The sequence below is a fragment of the Physeter macrocephalus genome, chromosome 11, assembly GCF_002837175.3.
Source record: "Physeter macrocephalus isolate SW-GA chromosome 11, ASM283717v5, whole genome shotgun sequence".
In the NCBI taxonomy this organism is placed as follows: domain Eukaryota; kingdom Metazoa; phylum Chordata; class Mammalia; order Artiodactyla; family Physeteridae; genus Physeter; species Physeter macrocephalus.
The window spans coordinates 145700535-145721715 of record NC_041224.1 but is presented as its reverse complement, the minus strand read 5'-3'; the positions used below and the strand labels follow the sequence as shown (position 1 = coordinate 145721715).

The following is a 21181-nucleotide window of genomic DNA, read 5'->3' as shown; positions in this document are numbered from 1 at the left end:
CTAGCACTGCCCCATTTACTCTGTGGGTATTTTCAAAGATTTCCTGAAGGCTGAGTCTGTGAAGAAAGAATTACCTGGAGGTCTCTTGCATGCTGAATGCATCAGTCCCTCAAGTTCCACTAAACTAAAACCAGAGAGGAAAGCACTTCAGCTGCCCTCTTAACAGTTGATTCTTAACAGCTCACCTCAGATTCTGTGGCCGTTCGTGGTAACTTAATGTGCGTGGCTTTGATCCCGATCTGCAAGAATGAACATTTAAAACAGGTACATGGCAAAAGGACTTGAGACATGGGCCCATTTCTTCTACAGATGTGACTAAGACAAACCAGGAGGTGGCAGGCATCATTTCACCCTCATATATTCTGAAGAATGAGTCTCTCACTTTGGCCCATCCATCGTTTACTTGTTAACTGTCACCACGGCACTTAAGCAGTTTTATGTCCACTATTCCTGCTCTTTAGAAGCAAGCGGATCACTGATTAGAAAACATTCCAGGGCAAACCGGAGGCTGAAGCTCTGTCACCCATTTCTAACTTGCGAAATACATAAACTGAAGTCTGCTGTGGGCAATAAAAGTTTTTGTGGGGGGAGCACAGAGGGGAAGGGGTGGCAGACAGGACCTGGGGAGGGGGAGGGGTAAGAGTGGAGGCGGGGGCGTTGGCGCCGCTGTTCTGGGCTTTACCTCTTCAGCAGCCTTCAGCTTCACCTTTATATAAAGATTAGAATCATCTCTGTTGCCGACCTAGAATAATAAAGACATGCAAATCAGACGATTAGGAAAAGGCAAAGTGTATGGAAAAGCTTCTAAAATTTTAGTTTTGATAAAAGGAATATTTAATCACGAGACTCCTGTTAGGGTGGACATAATCCTAGCTCACACGGGCAAAGGGCAGTCTGCTGCCCTCAAGACAGAGGAAGAAGCATGCAGAAGCCAAATACCCTGCCCCACCATGCTAGGTCTCACTATGTTCCCTGTTTTTGTTTTTTATTTTTTCCCCTGTTTCTTTAATCACGGACATATTTAGTTTTCCATTGTAATCATTTATCTAAAATTTTCCTTTACAAATATTTTTCCATGTTTCGGTGGTTCATATTGGTCCTTTTCAAAGCCGAAACGTCCTCTCGGGGTGATATGCCACAATAAGTTTGGTTTCTCCCAAAACTGCGGAGGGAAAACCAGTACGTCCTTGACACCAAAGGTAACTGATGCATGGTTGCTTTAAACAGGACAACCGTAGAGAAAGAAGCTGGCCCTAGGAACAGGGTATCTCCAGGTCTGGTCACGCTGATGCTGTTACTGGAAGCTCCCCTCAGGCTCACAGAACACGGCCTTACTCTTAGCTGAAGGTGTCCTTTATAGAGAAGTCTCAGTTTTGCCAGTGATAATTTGAATTTCAAGAGCCAGATGAATGCGGTGAGGGGAATTTGATTTTTCTATGGGTTATTTGCACCTAAGTGCATTAGGTGTTTCCTGTGGGGCTTCCCTAGAATTTTAGTGCCTCTCATGTTTTGTTTTCATCATTTTATGTATATGATCTTTGCCCCTATCATCCAACCTTCATTGATTCACTTACCAGATTTAATACACTCTGGGATTTTTAGATCAAAGTAGGAAACAGAGTACTGTTTTTTCATTTTTATTAATATTGTAAACAAAGAATTTTGCCTGCCATTTCAGTTCTATACGGATCAAGTCATTAGCGCCTGCAGTTGCTGACCTGCAAGTACACCCTGAAAGGAACTCAGGGTGCAGCATTCCATGTTTTGAAACATACGGGCCCCTTAGATAGTTCAAATGCATGTCTTAGGAAGACTTTCAATGACCCCAGATTCTTGCATCTTCCCACACATAGAAAAGCCCTAAAAGTATTAACTGAGGGGACTTCCCTGGTGGTGCAGTGGTTAACAATCTGCCTGCCAATGCAGGGGACATGGGTTTGAGTCCTGGTCTGGGAAGATCCCACGTGCGGCAGAGCAGCTAAGCCCGTGCGCCACAACTACTGAGCCTGCGCTCTAGAGCCAGCGGGCCACAACTACTGAGCCCATGTGCCACAACTACTGAAGTCCACGCACCTAGAGCCCGTGCTCCACAACAAGAGACGCTGCCACAATGAGAAGCCCACGCACCGCAACAAAGAGTAGCCCCCGCTCACCACAACTAGAGAAAGCCCGCATGCAGCAGCGAAGACCCGACGCAGCCAAAAATTAAACAAATGAATAAATAAATTTATTTTTTTTAAAAAAGTATTAACTGAGATAGCTGATCCTGTGACCAGCAGTAGCCTTTCACTGAGATCTTGACTGCCTGTATCCCCCAGCCCAAATTCACACACACACACACACACACACACACACACACACACATATATATACTGGCTCCTCCCCTACCTCTTTGGAACAGTTTCTCTGAGCAATTAGAAACTGTCACTGTCTCCTAGCCTATAGCACTCAGTAAGACATTGAATAAACTCAACTCACAGCTCTCACACTGTACGTTTTTTAAGTTGACAATATTTATAAGTACAATTAGTTATTTCGACTTAACTCGGAGATTAAATGGTTTTATCACTCACTGCCGGGTTTGTTTTTTTTTTTTTTTTTTTTTAAATTACAACTTCTCTGTTCTATACTTTATCTTCACCTCTCATGTAGCTAAATGCAACTGTAAGTCACTTTTCCAGGAAAGGTGTGTGGGCATTTTCCTGAGTCTGTGTGCATCTGAAAATATTTCTCTGCTGTCTTTGCACTTGAAGGCACGTTTGGCTGAGTTTGGAGTCATGACATTTTCCTTCAGAGTTGCCGTCTTTGGCATCTAGTGTGACAGAAGTCTGAAGTCTTTTGTTGTTGTTCCTTTACAGCTAACTTTTCTCTCTGAATGTCTCTAAAGGAATTTTTCTGAAACTCCAAAACTACCACCAGTTTTTTAACAGAAAGCTTAACAGTTATGAGCATATGTTAAAATCTTACTGTAATCCTAATACCAAGAAAAAGACCTCTTAAGATCCAGTTCACATATTCTCATACAGGCATTTCATAGGGAAAAATGGTTATATAATTAGACTGGATGCAAAAAGAATGTTTAGTTGAAGAACAGTAGATTCTTGACTGACAGGCAAGTGGGTGGATGGCCTACTGGTTTCCCAGAACAAATCTTAATCCCATTATAGTTTATTAAAAAAAAAAAATCACTTAAGCATTTTATCAGAAATACCAATTTCTTCCTTGAAGGAGGTGAATTACATCATCCAAAAAACGTCCTATTGAGACAGAAAAGGAAGTGGGCAGGGCACAACCATTACAAGAATGACACAACCATTAAGAACAGGATACCACAAAAATCGGTTAGAACACTTTAGGTCCAAGATGGCGGAAGAGTCTACTTCCAGTGGACCTTGAGCCTCATTATACACTCATTGTAATACATTAGCATATGCTAAATGACACACCCATGGGTGCCATGACAGTTCCGAGGCTGACCATAAAAGGCCCAAAAGCAGCGTGGCCCAATTCCTGGAAGTCCCTGCCCCTCCTCCAAAATACTTGGACTAATCCTCCCACTTGTTAGCCTATGAAATTACCCAGCCCATAAAAACTAGCCACCCCCACACCACGGAACCACTCTCTCCTTTTAAGATGGCCTACGCTGTCTACGGAATGTGTACCTCTCTAAATAAACTTGCTTTCACTTCGCTATGGCTCACTCTTGAATTCTTTCCTATGCAAAGTCAAGGACCCTCACCTGGCGGCCTGTCTGAGGGACTCACCCGAGACCTGGGATATGACCACCCTCTTGCACCCCATTTTTCCTACAACACTATCTTGGAACAAGTTAGGGATTTTTTTTTTTTTTTTTTTACACCAGGAATCTACAAACTGTTTCTGTAGAGGGCCAGGCAGCATATATTTTAGGTTTTTCAGGCCACATACTCTGTCATACCTTCTTTTTTAACCATTTACAACCTGAGCAGTTTTGGACATGGGCCACAGTTTACCAATCCCTGTTTTACACCATAAAATATCTTGGGTATTGGTCTACTGATTAATTTTTCTTCTGCTCCAGGAGCCTTTTGTAAACATTCAGGCCAACTGAGTTTATTTTTTTTGTTTTGTCCATGTCTTTTGTGAGGACTGAATAAGTTACTATATATAAAGCGCTTTAGGGCTTCCCTGGTGGTGCAGTGGTTAAGAATCTGCCCGCCAATGCAGGGGACACGGGTTCAAGCCCTGTTCCAGGAAGACCCCACATGCCGCAGAGCAACTAAGCCCGTGTGCCATAACTACTGAGCCTGCGCTCTACAGCCCGCAAGCCACAACTACTGAGCCTGCACGCCTAAAGCCCGTGCTCCGCAACAAGGGAAGCCACCGCAAATGAGAAGCCCACACACTGCAACGAAGAGTAGCCCCCGCATGATGCAACTAGAGAAAGCCTGTGCGCAGCAACGAAGACCCAACACAGCCAGAAATGAATGTGCTCTGCAACGAGAAGCCACCGCAATGAGAAGCCCGCGCACTGCAAGGAAGAGTAGCCCCCGCTCGCTGTGACTAGAGAAAAGCCCATGCGCAGCAACGAAGACCCGACACAGCCAAAAATAAAATAAATAAAATAAATAAATTTATAAAAAGCACTTTAAATAATACCTGGTAGGAAGCAAGTGTTATTATATTATTAATAACTATTTTATGAAAATACAGCCTCATTTGTATCTTTTTTTTTTTTAATTTTAATTTATTTTTTGGCTGCGTTGGGTCTTCGTTGCTGTGCGCGGGCTTCCTCTAGTTGCAGTGAGCGAGGGCTGTGACTAGAGAAAAGCCCATGCACAGCAACGAAGACCCGACACAGCCAAAAATAAAATAAATAAAATAAATAAATTTATAAAAAGCACTTTAAATAATACCTGGTAGGAAGCAAGTGTTATTATATTATTAATAACTATTTTATGAAAATACAGCCTCATTTGTATCTTTTTTTTTTTTAATTTTAATTTATTTTTTGGCTGCGTTGGGTCTTCGTTGCTGTGCGCGGGCTTCCTCTAGTTGCAGTGAGCGAGGGCTACTCTTCGTTGTGGTGCGTGGGCTTCTCATTGTGGTGGCTTCTCTTGTTGTGGAGCATGGGCTCTAGGTGTATGGGCTTCAATAGTTGTGGCTCGTGGTCTCCTGAGCACAGGCTCAGTAGTTGTGGCGCACGGGCTTAGTTGCTCCGCGGCATGTGGGATCTTCCCAGACCAGGGCTCACACCCATGTCCCCTGCATTGGCAGGTGGATTCTTAACCACTGAGCCACCAGGGAAGTCCATCATTTGTAACTCTTGTGATGAAAAACCAAGTCTTAATTTCCGTTAAATATTTAACTATTTGGAAGTTATCAGTCCGCTGTTTTAAAAGAAATTCCAACTTGTAGGTATATATGCCTGGACCAGATCCTGAATATCCTTAATACAATGCTAATGAATTAGAAAAACAAATGGGAAAAGCAAATTGATTTTGGAGACAGACAGAGCTGGGTTCATATCCAGACTCAGTACCGTCATGTCTGTGGCTTTGGGCAAGCTACCCAAGATCTCTGACCACCAGTTACTGTTACTGAACACAAGTTAGGGTGCTCCAGGCACAGTGAGGCCAAACAAACTGAAATGTCAAGAGTTTGGAGCAAAGAATGGTTTATTGCAGGGCCGAGCAAGGAGAATGGGTGGCTCATACTCTAAAACCCCAAACTCCCTGATGGTTTTGAGGGAAATGTTTTTATATACAAAATCTGGGTTGAGGGCTACAGAGTATGTGACTTTCTTTTGATTGGTTGATGGTGAGGTAACAGGGTGGTATTCCAGGAATCTTGTGCTCACCCTGAAGATGCCATCCTCCACCTGGGGGTCTCAGTTCTGCAGAAGAACTCAAAGATATTGTTATGTATATTCCCTGAGGAGGAACTAGGACCCTGCCCCAAGGCTGTGCTGCACCACTGTTTCTAGACTGTTCCTCCCGTGTTTCTGCATCCCCTCCCTTCACTGATTAGCAACTGTTTGAATCTGTCCTATGGAACTCAGGGAAGGTCAAGGAGGCTGCATGAAGCCTATTTCCAACAAACAAGATATGGGGAACACAGGAAGGATTTGTACCAGGGAGGGCCCCACAGGGTCATGCTCGGTTTCATACAGCTCCCATCTTGTAGGGGTAGTATAAAAATCAGAACAACTAGTAATATATACAAATCATTTGAACCAAAGGAGCCACTCTACATAAGCAGTACTATTGTTCCTTCTGTAAAGGATGGGGAGAGTGGGTGTAGCTGGATGGATTGTGAGCAGATTTGCATTTTGACAAGGGCTACATTTGCAGTTAAAAGGACTGGAAGCATCCAGATCAGAAGCCTGTAAGCAGGTGACTAGTGGCCCAGAGGGTGGGAGCAGTAGAAATCAAAAGGAGGGAAGATACCCCAAGAGCTTATGCGAGGCATTACCAATAGTACCTTAGTCCCTAAGGGGATGTAGAGAGCAGGGAGATGTCCAAAAGAGACAGCTCAGGTTTCTAGTTTGAGTGTGTGGGAAAATGGTGGTGCCTGTCACCAGGATGGAAAAAAAACAAGAGGTCTGAGATGGCACAGATGTGATTACAACATAATCTGTGAGCCTTGCATCATAGAAAGATGTTGATTCTGGTGCTAAAGTACAAGATTAAAATATTCTACCACTGTTTTATTGCAAGGACATAAGAGACAAAGTGCAGAACAGTGTTTATGTAACAAAAACACTATGAAATCAATAAATTTAAAATAGGAGTTTGGAAGTCAATTTTTAAAAAGCAGGAAAAAAAACCCCTCAATATCGCTACCAAAAGGTTTACAGAAACAGATTTCTTGTCTACGACATTTACTCTTCCTACAACAAACAATTCACAAGAATAAGCCAAGAAATAACTGGTCCCACAAAAGTACCAAGTGGACACCTACAACATACACCTTCGATTCCTAGTAATTTGCAAAAATGGAAGATCCACCACAGCACAGGACATACCAGGCAGAACAGGCAGGCCTTCTGTGCTTCTCAACTAAGGCCTCTCAGATAATGAATAGCAATGGGGGAAAATATTTAAGTACTATTCACTCTGAAATTCTTGATGAACACGGAACAGAAACTTAGCAAGGGATTAAATGACATACATGGAGACATACATACAGAGAGAAATGTGAAGTGAGGAAGCAGATGTTTCTGAAGGGAATTTCAAATGCAAGCTGTCAGTTTCCTGTCATCCCAATCAACCCTTCAAACATTCATTTGTACATCTGGCCACATGACACATACCTCCTGCCTATTTATTGAAGGCCTCTTACTGGATGAATCTGGAGCTCTTGAAAGAAACCTCAGATAGAAAGTATTCTCCTAGGGGTAGGATAGGGAGGGTGGGAGGGAGGGTGACGCAAGAGGGAAGAGATATGGGAACATATGTATATGTATAACTGATTCACTTTGTTGTAAAGCAGAAACTAACACACCATTGTAAAACAGTATTCTCCCATGTAGCTATGGGACTGGGGGAGCTCACTTAGGGAAAAAATAAGGTAGAAAAGAAGTCTGAGGGCTAAGCGTTGAGGTATTCGAGTGGTCTAGGTATCAGGAACAACAAGCAAAAAAGATTAGAGAAGGAGTGATGTCCTAGAAGCCAAGAGCCTAGAACCAGAAGAGATCCAGCTTTACAAGTTCCTGACCTACAGCTAATATCTGGGGTCAGATAAAACTGCATAAGGCAATGGTTCCCAAAGCGCGGTTCACACACTCTTGCGGGAACCCCAACACCCTTTCAGAAGATTTGCGAGTGCCATAATACTATGATGTCATTTGCCTTTTTCACTGTATTGACATCTGTATTGAGGCTTCACAAGTTAGGCTGTGTAAGACTGCTGATGACTTAGCACTAAATCAAGGCAATGGCACCAACCTGTACTAGTCACACAGTCTCAGTAAAAAAAAAAAAGATACCAATTTCACTTAGAAGTGCTCTTGATGAAGCAGCAAAAATTATTTTTATTAAACACTGACCCTTGAGTACATGTCTTTTTAATATTCTGCATAAAGAATGGGGAAGCAATCACAAAGCACTTCTGCCATATACAGAAGTGGCTGTCACCAGGAAAAGCACTTGAGCTTTCCTGCCTTGCAAGCAGAACTAGCAGATTTTTAAATGGAACACCATCTTTACTTAAAAGAACAACTGACAAATAATGATTATTTGGGCTTAAATATTTGGCAAATATTTTCTCAAAATTGGATAAAGCGAGCCTGCTACTTCAAGGAAAATAACTAATAGTATTAATTAACAATGACAAAATTTGAGCTTTCAAGCAAAAATTGGTATTTACGTACTCCTGTGTGCTTGACAACTTCTCAACACTTAAAGACTTTTCTGATAAGTTTGTTGGTGATATTAATGATTATGATTTTTAAAATATTACATAATGAAATGTGTCAGCATTTGGAAGACCTGCATAATTCAGTGAACCATTATTTTCCAAATGGGGAATGAAGGACATAACAAAACCAGACACAGGTAAATAGCCATTCAAATTGCAACATAAAACAAGATTTTGATTTAACAAAGTATGAAAGTTCACTGATAACAGTTTCAGAGTCCACATTGCAACTACCTTTTAAAAACTTTACTTACTGAGTCCTTACAGTATTAAAGAAAAATATCCACAACTATCTGGGAAGACTATTAAAAGAACTCTTTCTTTTACAACCATACGTCTGTATAAGGTCAGATGTTCTCCATATATTTCAATCAAACCAGCATAGCAAGAGATTGAATATAGAAGCAGATGGGAATCCAGCTGTCTTCGATTAAGCCAGACAGTGCAGGGTTTTGCAAAAATGTAAAACAATGCCCCTCTTCTCACTCAATTTTGTTTCTAAAAGTTACTTTGTCATAAAAATGTTACTTTGTCATAAAAATGTTACTTATGCTAACACACAGTGAGCTTACTCTTGGCATTTTAAAATATACAAATGTCTTTAAAACTCTTAGTTTTAATTTCTAAATAGTATATATCAGTGGATAAATCCATATAAACGAAAGTTCACGGGTGTAAAGGGGTCCTAAGACCAAAGGTCAAGAAACACTGGATTAGGGAAAGGTACCCACAGAGAACAGCAGAGGTGAAGAGCTGAAGAGGAGGAGCCTGCAAAGAGAAACTGAAAAGGTCTGAGGTTTCACAGAAGCCAAAAAAAAAGAGGAAGAGCTTTGATGTGCCTGTTGTCTTAAATGCGATTGAGAAAGGAAGAAAGATATTAGTAGAAATACACTATCACAATACCTGTAAAATTGCCAGGCCTGGTGTGAAACCGGGTGCTTGCTCCTTCATCTGAATGACTTGGTTCTTCAGTCTCTCCCTTATTTGCCTAGAGGAACAGGAAAAAATTGGAGTTAACATTTAATGTTTCAAGTCACAAATAAGCAATGTGTATTACTGGATGTATTTCTCTTTTAAATTAAAAACACCTTAATTAACAGACATTATCTGATATAATATGTACCCTGTACCACCCATCAATTTTCCAGGCCTCAAGTAGACATGGATCTTTTCTAACTCTTATTGACGCTGACTGGCCATGGGATATGCGCCAGTTTAAAACATACTAGTTGAATATATAAAATAGACAATCAACAAGGACCTACTTTATAATACAGGGAACTCTACTCAATATTCTGTAATAACCTAAATGGGAAAAGAATCTGAAGAATAGATTCACGTATATGTATAACTGAATCACTCTTCTGTACACCTGAAACTGAAACATTGCAAATCAACTAACTCCAATATAAAATTAAAAAAAAAAAAAAAAAAAAACTAGTTGATGGCATTCAAAATCATACAGTGAACAAATAAAAACTTGGACCAGCACTTCTGGAAGGGTGCTAATCCTCATCTTTTTCAGTCTTTCCACTCTTCAGGTGCTGTAGGAAAAAAGTTTGCAGGAAAGAACTCAAGCTCACACCTTCTGCTCAACCTACCCTACCTAGTAAGATGATCACAGGGTATCCACATAAGGCTGAATGATAAATCAATGAATCCCACTCTGAATTCAATATGAATTTACAAATTATGTCCTAATTCACAAAAGAATTTTCTTTACTCAAGGCTGAAAGCATAACCTCTTGTGAAACAAAGATACATCAATTTACTAACACACAACTCTCAACAAAACAATGACATCAAATAAATTACATTACATCTATAAGTAAACATTCCAAGTAGTCCAACCTTGTCCAGTTACGATACAGTTATTAACTTGAACAGGATCTGTCTCTCCTGAAGAACCAGTTTTGTCATTTATCTTTTTTCATCTTAACCGCACTTGACAAACAAATATACCCGGACATTAGCAAGCATCTCTTCCCTCATCCTAATTTGGTTACTCCCTTCCCCAGTTCTCCACACTTGACAAATATCTGGCATAAAAAGGCACAGGAGTCACAAAAATAGATTATGTGTATTAGACTAGTAAATGGTAAGAATGCTGAACGATACAAGAAGTCATACCAAAGACTTCAAAATCTTCTAAGCTAATAGCCTTGTTTTTTCAAATGAGTATTCTATAAATCATATTGTTCAAAAGAAGTATTAACGGACTGTTGGATTTCCTTTTACTGGGATGGGATCTGACCTGAACAGATGCCACAATTCTGCTCTGACACAAGACAACAGGAGATACTATAGCTGCCAAGTTTTCCCTAGGCTGCCACTGAAACTCCCCAGCAGTTCCAGCCACAGCTGTTTCTCCTGCATGATGAAGTGCTGCCCGGGGAGCTGCAGAAGGTCTTTCCCAGGGGCCAAGTTTCCAGACTCCACTCTCTCCTCTCCCCTTCCTTCCCCAACCACTGTATGAACACAAAGTGCTAAGCAAAGGTTTCCACTGCTTCTCCTTAACCCTCTCGACCCAAACAAAACCCACGGTTTGGGGTGGGGGTAAAGAGCCCGCCATTCCTGGCACAATGTGAGACAGTAAGGAGACACAACAGTGAAAAGAAGTGAACACATTTGAAACTCTCAATAACCCTCTGAAGTATGCGAGGGAGAAAAAGCTTTCTTACTCCTGCTCACAGTTGTAGACACAGGCTCTAAGCAGTCAGGTCGGGTGGCTTTCCCAGGGCCAATGTACATATAGAACAGCAAGTGCAAAGGCCCTGAGTGGGTAATTGAGGCCCAAGGGGAAGCAGTAATCAAATGAGGTATACAGTCATTTATTCAGAATGTGATGGGAAGCCATTAGAGGGTTTTCAACAGGGCTGACATGATCGGACTTACATTTTTTAAAAAATAGATCTTTATTGGAGTATAATTGCTTCACAATACTGTTAGTTTCTGTTGCGCAACAAAGCGAATCAGCCATATGCATACACATGTCCCCATGTCCCCTCCCTCTTGAGCCTCCCTCCCACCCTCCCTATCCCACCCCTCTAGGTCATCGCACAGCACCGAGCCGATCTCCCCGTGCTATGCTGCTGCTTCCCACTAACTAAATTTTACATTTGGTAGTGTGTGTATATATGTCGATGCTACTCTCACTGCACCCCAGCTTCACCCTCCCACCCCATGTCCTCAAGTCCATTCTCTATGTCTACCTCTTTATTCCTGCCCTGCAACTAGGTTCATCAGCACCAAAAATAGGAAACACTTCATGAATTTGCGTGTCATCCTTGCACAGGGGCCATCCTAATCTTCTCCGTAACGTTCCAATTTTAGTATATGTGCTGCCAAAGTGAGCACCAGACTTACATTTTTAAAGGATTATTCTGGCCGCTGAATTGGGAACAGACCCGAGAGGGAACGGTGAGAATCAGGGACAGCAGCAAGAAGTCACTGCAATTGCAAAATCCAGGCCAGAGGTGATGGTGGTTTGGATTAAGGTTATCAGTGGTAAGTTTTAGTATATCTAGAATACATCTGCTGGCAAGAAGCAGATGTATTCTAGATATACTAAACATGAAACACAGAGGAAACGACGGGGCTACAGATGACTCTCAGGTGTTGGAGGTTGTGAAATGGAGCTGGGAAGATGGACAACTACAAATACTTTAAGAACAGAGTAGATTTCATACTGATACAGTGAATTTATTTACCAAATCTTATAAGGATTGTAGAATAAGTAAGCATTTGAGACCCAGGGAAGGAATCTAGGGACAAATAAAAATAATACTTACACCCAGCAGGTAGCAAGCTATAGGAACCCAGTACTATAAGGTGGTATAGGTGGAAAATGTTTCAGCCCAGTAGGTCAAGAGCAAAGAACAAAATGTTCTGTATTTTCTATGCTATAATTTAAATGGGTCTAAGTACACATTTTTTTTCCCTAGAAAAGATTATAGCTTGAGATCAGTTATACTGACTCCCTTAAACTTTTTCTAAGAAGCAGGACTGTTTTAAAAGTTGCATTAGCAGGGATATTCTTCCAACTACAAAGATTTGTTTAAAAGCTAACACTTGGGCCTCTTTCTGAGACATGACCAGAATAGCAATGAGACATTTTTAAGTGCACATAAACCACAATCAGCAAGAACTAGACAGCCCAGAACACTAAAGCAACCAGTGGAAAATTTTCTGCCCTGGTGAGGAAAAAAGAAAAAAATCAAGACAATTGTAATTATGTCTCTGTTAAGTCCTTTAAAATTTTTTTCCTGCCTGGTTTTCTTGGTTGGCCACTAACCGAAGCACCTTAAAACGAAAAGTGGAATAACAAAAGCCAAGTGTCAGATGTGTCTGAAGTTGAAGAAACTACGGAAGAAGAACATGGAGAGAAAAATTAATACTCCCTCCCTCGTCTATCTTTATTTTAGGGTCATAGAGCTGTGATGAATTAAATGGTGAGAACCCCTCTAATTTTTATAGCTCATTTCCAGAAAGCATAAATGCTATAATGGAACAACTTTCGAATCAGTGAAACCTCCTAAATAAACAGAAACTTCCTTGAATTGCAGATGCCTCCCATTTCTATCCTTGGCCCCATGAGTTATACCATCCTGGTAAAGATTCTGGGAGGAAAGTGAGGCAGAAGTGGGCAGGCGGAGAAACACCCCTGATCCCTGAATAGAACTACACATGCCAGTCACACCATCTTCCATCAACATTCTCTAAAATCTAAGGGAAGACATATCTCAATCTTGATGTAGGAGAAATCAGTACTAGAGTGCCAATGAAGGTAGCAGGACCAAGTAGCAGTAAACCATTGAAGTCTCTCTGGTCCTGATGGACAGATACTAGTAAAATAGTCATAGCTAATTAAACATGAACAGACAAAGATGCAGTTTTACCTAAGTTACTACTGGTATCTAGTGGGTAGAGGCTAGGGATACAATTACATATCCTACAATGCACGGGACAAAGAACAACAAAGAATTATCCAGCCCAAATGTTAATAGTGCCCAAGGATGAGAAACCCTGCTACTGGCCAATAAAATGCAATGTTTGGGGTTATCTTTTCTAAGGTGCAAAAATGACAGTGGAAATCATTTATAGCTCAACCTGTCAAAATTTGTTTGAATCTCTATGGATAAGAGTTATTTGCGTGACTATCAGTTTTCTCCAAGTTGACTTCTCCCACATATAGATGTCAAAGAGCCTAGTCAACAAAAGTCAAAGGTGTACATCCCTACAGAATCGCATCACCCTTGAAGAGTCCTAGTCAGAGCCTAATATCTCTAACAGTCACCCAGATCTCTTGCCTCAAGTCTTGTACAATTATTCCTGAAAAAGTCCATTACGAATTCCAACTCATTCTGTTTTACATAATGGCCTATTTTCAAATTTTGGACATTTTATGACTGAGAGAAAAAAGCATTGCTAAAATATAAGGTAACAAGGACATTTCAACAGAAGCTACAGGTAGGAAAAGGAGGTGGTAAAGGGTATCTAGCTACATGGCTAAGAAATCTACATGACGGGGAAAAAAGCTGCCCAGTCAACAAGCACTGAAATGTAGCACAGACTTAGAGGAATTTGCAAATGATCTTCAAAAGGTCCACAGAATAGGCCTTTAGTAACTAATCAGAGAAAAATCAAGAACATTCATCTTCACCTTGCAGGTCTATTCTAAACAAGGACATACATTTCTCACCCTCCCCCACCCCCACAAGGAGACTGTTGTAAGATTTTACAATGCAGTACAACACAAATGTCTGATTCATCTGCTTTATTTTCATTTTGTTCATTTGCTGTTTTATGTTTCATTACAACTGTTACACTGCTAAAAACTTCTTCAAATTTTCTGAAAAACTTAACATGTAGTTCCTTGTAAAAACAATTGAGGCCACCTAGTGTTCCAAGAAAGGCATATATTTCAAATTCCTACTTAGTTAAGTCAAATTAAAAGAATAAATTACCTCCTTGTTGAAGAACATATTTGCAAATGATCAACCAACAAGGGCTTAATTTCCAAAATATACAAACAACTCACATAACTCAATAACAAAAAAACAAGCAACCCAACCAAAAAAACGGTCAGAAGACCTAAATAGACATTTCTCCAAAGAAGACATACAGATGACCAAGAGGTACATGAAAAGATGCTCAACATGACTAATTAGAGAAATGCAAATCAAAACTACAATGAGGAATCACCTCACACTAGTTAGAATGGCCATCATCAACAAATCTACAAACAATAAATGCTGGAGAGGGTGTGGAGAAAAGGGAACCCTCCTACATTGTTGGTGGGAATGTAAATTGGTGCAGCCACTATGGAAAACAGCATGGAGGTTCCTTAAAAAACTAAAAATAGAGTTGCCAAATGATCCAGCAATCCCCTCCTGGGCATATATCTGGACAAAACTGTAATTCAAAAAGATACATGCACCCTTATGTTCATAGCAGCACTATTCACAATAGCAACACACCCAATAGCCTGGCTGGGTGGCCTCGTTAAGACCCAGCAGAAGGTCCCACTCTCAGGAACTCTCACTTGCTCTCCTGCACAGGCTCCCAGAGTGAAGCCAGCTTTGACAGTCAAGGTTCCATGGACCTTCAGAAAGGCCCACACTTTGGAGCTCATTACAGGCAAATCTTTTTAAGCACAAAAAGTCCTTCAGGTACTTTATCTACAGGACAAAATGAAAAGCTTATCAACTTCACTGTGGTGAGCAAACTCTTTTTACAGAAAATAGTTCTTCTAGCCCTGTAGCTAAACATATAGTCATGGTTCCATTTTTATCTTTGAACAATAAGATACATTCTAATTTTAAGGTTCAAGATAATAAGCCAGCTGCCGCAGATAAAGCTTGGATAAACACAAACACCACTTGCTTCTTCAACAGGTACTCTCTAAGTACCAATTTATTAAAACTTAACTATGTGCCAGAGACTGCTCTAAATGCTTTACAAGTCATGACTCATTTAATTTTAACAACCTTATGAATTGGGTGGCCAACATATAGATGAGGAAGCTAGGGCACAAGCAGGTAAACTAAGTCACCCAGTGGTTCTGGAGGAGGGAGCAGCACTGCGACTAGCCCTGGGGACACCATCCAGCCACAGGGAGCTGCATTACAAACACACCAACCCGCTCTGCTCAACCCACAACTCGGAGCACCTTCTCTCAGTGGCCTGACAAGTGGCAAACCATCTGTCTCTGCAGTCTTTCTAAAAGACTTAATCAAGAAAAATGCTACCCATGGAGGGAGTAGGCTCAACCATAGCAAACAAACAGAAGGAAAGGTCAAACAAATCATACAACACTCAGTAGGCCCCACTCTGAAAAGCACACGTATGTAAGAATTGTGGTTTCTGGTCTAAAAGCCAAATCAGGGCGGTTCTTCTGACACTATTTTCCACCCCCCCTTTGTACAATCTCTTTAGGAGCTCCTCATTTAAGCCAGGGTAGGCTCTCACCACCATCAGTGCTCTTTCCCTCAGCCCCTCTACTCACCTTCAGCTTCTCAGAGGCCATCACTGCTGACCCCAAAGCAGTCATTTAATAACCGGTGAGGTCAAAGGTCCATGGCACAGGCTGTGTTTTTGGTCAGGAACCCTCTTACATTGGCAGGCTCACGGCCCCGCCTCCTTCAAATCTCTGCCCAGAAGTTCCTTTCACAACGAGTCTGAGCTTAATTCCCATATTCAAAATTATACCCCCCACGCCTCAGAAATCTGTCCTTCTTCCCTGCTCTGGTTTTCTCTTTGGCATTTCTCACTACCTTACATTCTGTTTTACCAATCTTACCATCTGTCTCTACATATCAGGACAGAGACTCCAGGAGTGTAGGGATGTGGGCTGTTTTGTTGACTGTTATGGTCTCGTGGCTTTGAAGAGTGCCTGGCATATAGGAGGCACACAGATATTTATTAAGTGAATAAATATCCAAAAACACATATTTGTCCCTAACCCTCAGACCTCCCCCAATTTTCAAATCCAGGCTACAACCTTGGAACTCCCCTAAGGAAGAAATGGAAGTGTTCCTTCCAAAGGGACACAACTGGCAACTAGATCCAGGTTTCCCATAGGCAGAGAAGGAATCTGGAATGATGAATTTTGTCCAGTCCTGGCTACCAGAAAGATATAAAGGGAGAATAAATAAAAGTAGAGAAAAGTCAGGGATGGCCTTCTCAGCAGAATGGGAAGCATGGCAACAAGAGGAAGACTGCTATAAAGAAAAAAAATTAGTTTATGAAATTCCTTTTAGCAAAAGTAGTAAGTGCCTGACAAAGAAGCACCATGTACTGGGTGAAGACCTTGGTTCTAATTGAGCCTCTGCCATTAACCAGCCGAGTAACCTTTGGCCAAATCACATCACTTTTCTTGCCTCAACTATTTCCTCAGCTTGCAGGAAAGGATGGGCAGTGAACTAGATTTTGGAGAAATTCTGACTGTGGAATTCTTGACTTGCCCCATCCTTCCTCCCTCCAAGGAAGAAATTTTACAATTCAAATACTACATCAGAGAAAAAACTGCCCACGGAGCTTAAAGGCTTGCAAATTGGTCCCCAGAGAGGCCCAACAGTGGTGGCAAACAAGGAAGCTGACCTGCAAATCTGGGGAATGAGGGACCCTTCCCTTTGACTCCAGGATCCCTGGCTGCAATGCAAGAAGTTCACTTACCTTTCCTCTCAAGAGTGTCCCTGGCCTAGTAAAAGAGGAAGGTAGGGACACCCTGCCCAGACCTTCTACCTGCAGCCCAACCTACTCAAGCTCTAAGAACCACCTTCTTGTTCAGGATTCCGCCAGGGCCATGGCCAAGGGTCAGCTGCCTGCTGCAGCCTCAGCATGGGGAGCTGAGGGACTGCACTACTTCATGAACCAAGCAGGCTGTCCCCCGTTCCAGAGCTCCTCTTCTCTGAGGAATTGTGAGCTCTACCTGCTCCTGGAGTCAAGCTCTCCATGAAGGTCAAGGTGCCAAGCTGTGGCAGCATCTGAAAGAGCCATTTTATAAGCACATTAAAGAAAAATCTTCCGTAAGCACAAAATCCTTAGTCTTAGTGCTTGTTTATGAATTGTGTTAGTAGGAACTAGTATCAATTAGTTCAACTGATTGCTCAACCACGGGGCACTGTAAAAGGTTAGCTATGTTACTTCTGAGCCAACAAGGGAGAGGAACAGTACCTGGAACAGTACCTGGAACAGTCATTTCCAGAGAATGCTTTCAGTACCTGCCACCAAGTCACTGCGCTATTCCTCCTCATTGATGAAACTTGGACTTAAGCATTAAGGCTTTAGGGACTTCCCTGGTGGCACAGTGGTTGAGACTCCGTGGCCCCAATGCAGGAGGCCCGGGTTCAATCCCTAGTCAGGGAACTAGATGCCGCATGCATGCCGCAACTAAGTTCGCATGCCACAGCTGAGGAGCCCGTGTGCCGCAACTAAGACCCAGCGCAACCAAATAAATAAAAAAATAATATTAAAAAAAAAAAGAGTTAAGGCTTTAGATAAGTGGTTCTCAACCTTCAAGATGCATTAGAATCAAAGGATGAGCTTTTAAAAGATTTTTAAAATATTGAGTCCAGTGGCTTATTGCTAGCAATTCCAATTAAATCAGTCTGTGTGGGTACCAAGCATTGAAGCTTCCTATGAATATAGTTTAGTAAAACTACCTTGGAAAAGATTGGCAATTTCTACTTATATAAATCTGCTCATATATATGTCCTATTACTCCACAATTCTACTCTTAGGGATGTAACCAACAGAAAGGTATATATTATATGCTCCATGAAAAGACATATGAAACGATGCTCATAGCATTATTCATAATCACCCAAAACTAGAAACCAAAATGTCCATGGATAAGCAAATAGTGGCATATTCACATAGAATACAAAACAGCTATGAGAGTAGATGAACTACAACTACCTGCAACATGAAATAATTTAAGAAACACAACATTGACTGAAAGAAACCAGACACAGAAGACTTTATACTGTATGATGTCATTTATATAAAGTTCAAAACCAGGCAATACTAATCTGCAGTGTTGGAAGTCAGGATAGTAGTGATTACCTTTGTCGGGGATGGTGATGGGATGCGAGTGAGAGAGGGGCTTCTGGAATGCCAACAATGTCATTTCTTACTGGGTGCTACTCAAGTTCAGTAATGAAAAACTCATTGAGCTGTACACTGACGACAGGTGCACTTTTCTGTATGTATTCATATGTAAATAAAAAGAAATATCAAAACCAAAAAGTTCCCAAGGTGATTTTAATCTGTAGCTAATGTTGAGAACCATTGAAATAGATCTCGAGCCCAGACTTCCCTGGTGGTCCAGTGGCTAAGACTCCACGCTCCCAATGCAGGGGACCTGGGTTCGATCCCTGGTCAGGGAACTAGATCCCACACGCTGCAACTAAAGATCCTGCATGCTGCAATGAAGACCCCGCAGGCGGCAATGAAGATCCTGGTGCAGCCAAATAAATAAATAAATATTTTTTTAAAAAAGAAAAAAGGAATGAATCTCAAGGCAACTATCACTGTCAAAGAGATAATGAATCAATCATCTCTGTATACATTAACTAATTACTAATCGTTAACAGCTAACTTGTACTGAACACTTATTATGTACCAGGAACAATTCTAAATGCTCTTCAGTTAGGAACTCATTTAATTCTCCTAACAATTCAATGGCCTAGATATTATCTTTATTTTACATTTGAGAAAATTTTGGCACAGAGGTTAGCTGATTTGCTTAATGCCACAAAACTAGTAAGGAGTGAAAGAAGGTTTCTAGGTGTTTTGGATATAGACACAAATAAGACAATGCATGTATTTGCCCTTATGGAGCTTACAAGTATATTTAACTTGCTCTCCACTCAACCAAAACATATCCAGTAAGCACCTATTCTCAGTAGCCTGCCAAGAAGCAAACCTAAATTATCTCTTCACAACCAGTCTTTCTAAAAAGAAGATTTTATCAAGAAAAGCCACTGATTAAGGGACTGGGTTTGAAATATAAGCAAAAAAAAAACGAAGGTCAAGCACAAACAATGCAGTTTAGCAAACCACACGCAGAAAAGCACTCAGATGTACGTATTGTGATTTCTAATGTAAACGTTTGGGGTTCCTCCTCACCAATGTGAAAGATTCACCACCATCTAATTTACATCTCACCTTCTTTGTCCATCTCTATCTTCCAGGAAACTCAAGGTGGGTTTCACTGCCAATGACTCCATAATTCACTCAAAAACCTCTGCTCACAAAATTAGGGCTTCATGGGGCAATTACTGTTGCCAGCTACAGTTGTTACTAAATAACTGGTGAGGTCCAAGGTCCCAAGAGCAACCTCCAGGTGGATCACACAAAATATATCCTTTCCCCTTCTACTTTCATCTTTCCCCACCGGTCACCTCCCAAGCAAAAAACAGCCAGGTGTTACTCCCAGGGAATTAAGTCTGGCAATCATATCCACTAGCGAAGCATTCAGATTTCCCATAGGATAGAAATGGCAGAGGTCAAAAGGAATAGAAAATACTGTCAGGACTCAAGAGCCAAACTAGAAAGTAAATCTAGGACCAGGACGCAGGAGATAGCTGTTAGAGGGGCATGAAATTGACGGAAAAAGAAAACGTTTAGTGGGTTCCACTTAGCAAATTGATGACTCTGGTGCAGTGGGTAAAGCTATGGTCTGGAAGGAGACTCTCTGCCACTAATCAGCCTTGTAACCTTGTTACCTCACTAATCTCAGTCTCCTCACTTCCAAATTACAGGGCAAGGGAATTAACTGGATTTCTGAGTTCTGACTGGGATGCTGCAGGCAACGCAAACTACTCTCTCGTCTGGCAGCTCCACTTCTGGGAGCATAGTCGTCGGGGTAAGAGGACTTGTCCCAGAAGCATAGGAGCCAGCGGGCACAGCCACCAGTCCCCTTTCTTTGGTTGCAGGGAACCGGTCTTTAGGTGTGAAGGGCTCAAGACAATGTCCTCCCTCCCCACCCGGCTGGCCAGACTCTTAGGCTACAAGTCTCCCTCCCGTTAAAAAAAAAAAAAAAAAAAAAAAAGGGTCCTTAGGGACCTGCACACCCTGCTCACAGCCCTCGCCAGCAGCCCAACACGCCCTAACAACGACAGGTCCTTACGCAGAGATGACCTTCCCGTTCAGGATATCCGCCGGCGCCATGATCTCTGTAAATCCGCTGCCCACAATGGACACCGACAAAATCGAGGTTCGACTCTCTCCACTGCGGCGTGGGACTGCCCAACACACGAGCTTAGCGACTGCCCAGGCCGACCCTGCTACTGCGCGTGCGCCACCCTGGACATGGATGTGCGCATGCGCGGTCCAGACGGACGTAGGCCCCCTTAGGCAGCGAAAAGCTGAGGAGTAGAGGGTCTGAAATGCCACGGGAAGATGAGGGAACTCTGTGGAAGACTGGATGGAGGAAATGATTGGCTGGTGGAAGGACCCTTTCCAGAATGCGCCATCGTGTGGGCAGGGAAGCAGCTGAAGAGGGAATCACCCCCGATGCCAGCCTTTCGGTGGCGGGGCAGTGGGCGGAGCCAAGGGGCGGTCTCGCGGGTGACCAGTTTGGCGGGCGCCGGAAGCCTGCGTGGGCTGAGGGTGCGGGGCTTCTGCTGGAGTGTTCAGGCCCGGCTCCCGCGTGGGGAGCTTAGGTGGGCTCCGGGCTGGCCGGCAGGGGGTAGACTTAAGGAGTGTGGGGCGGCGTCCGGCGTTCTCGCTCCCCGGCTCCGTCAGACCGGTGTCGGGGCCCCCACCCCGAAAC

The 21181-nt window shown here is 42.3% G+C and overlaps 1 protein-coding gene and 1 non-coding gene across 2 annotated transcripts in view; both read right to left on the bottom strand.

Moving 5' to 3' along the window:
• MTHFD1 (methylenetetrahydrofolate dehydrogenase, cyclohydrolase and formyltetrahydrofolate synthetase 1) overlaps window positions 1-20882 on the bottom strand; it is a 65575-nt gene extending 44693 nt beyond the window's left edge. The window contains exons 1-6 of the mRNA XM_028495985.2: window positions 20537-20882; window positions 19573-19651; window positions 17333-17387; window positions 9304-9388; window positions 683-742; window positions 186-239 (exon numbers count right to left, since the gene is read on the bottom strand). Coding sequence (XP_028351786.1) covers window positions 186-239; window positions 683-742; window positions 9304-9388; window positions 17333-17387; window positions 19573-19585 — 267 coding nt within the window. The 5' untranslated portion in view covers window positions 19586-19651; window positions 20537-20882. The remainder of the gene's footprint in view (window positions 1-185; window positions 240-682; window positions 743-9303; window positions 9389-17332; window positions 17388-19572; window positions 19652-20536) is intronic.
• Window positions 11651-11757, bottom strand: LOC112063523 (U6 spliceosomal RNA). The gene has a single exon (XR_002891032.1). It is a non-coding gene; the product is annotated as a U6 spliceosomal RNA (small nuclear RNA).
• Window positions 20883-21181: the final 299 nt, after the last annotated feature.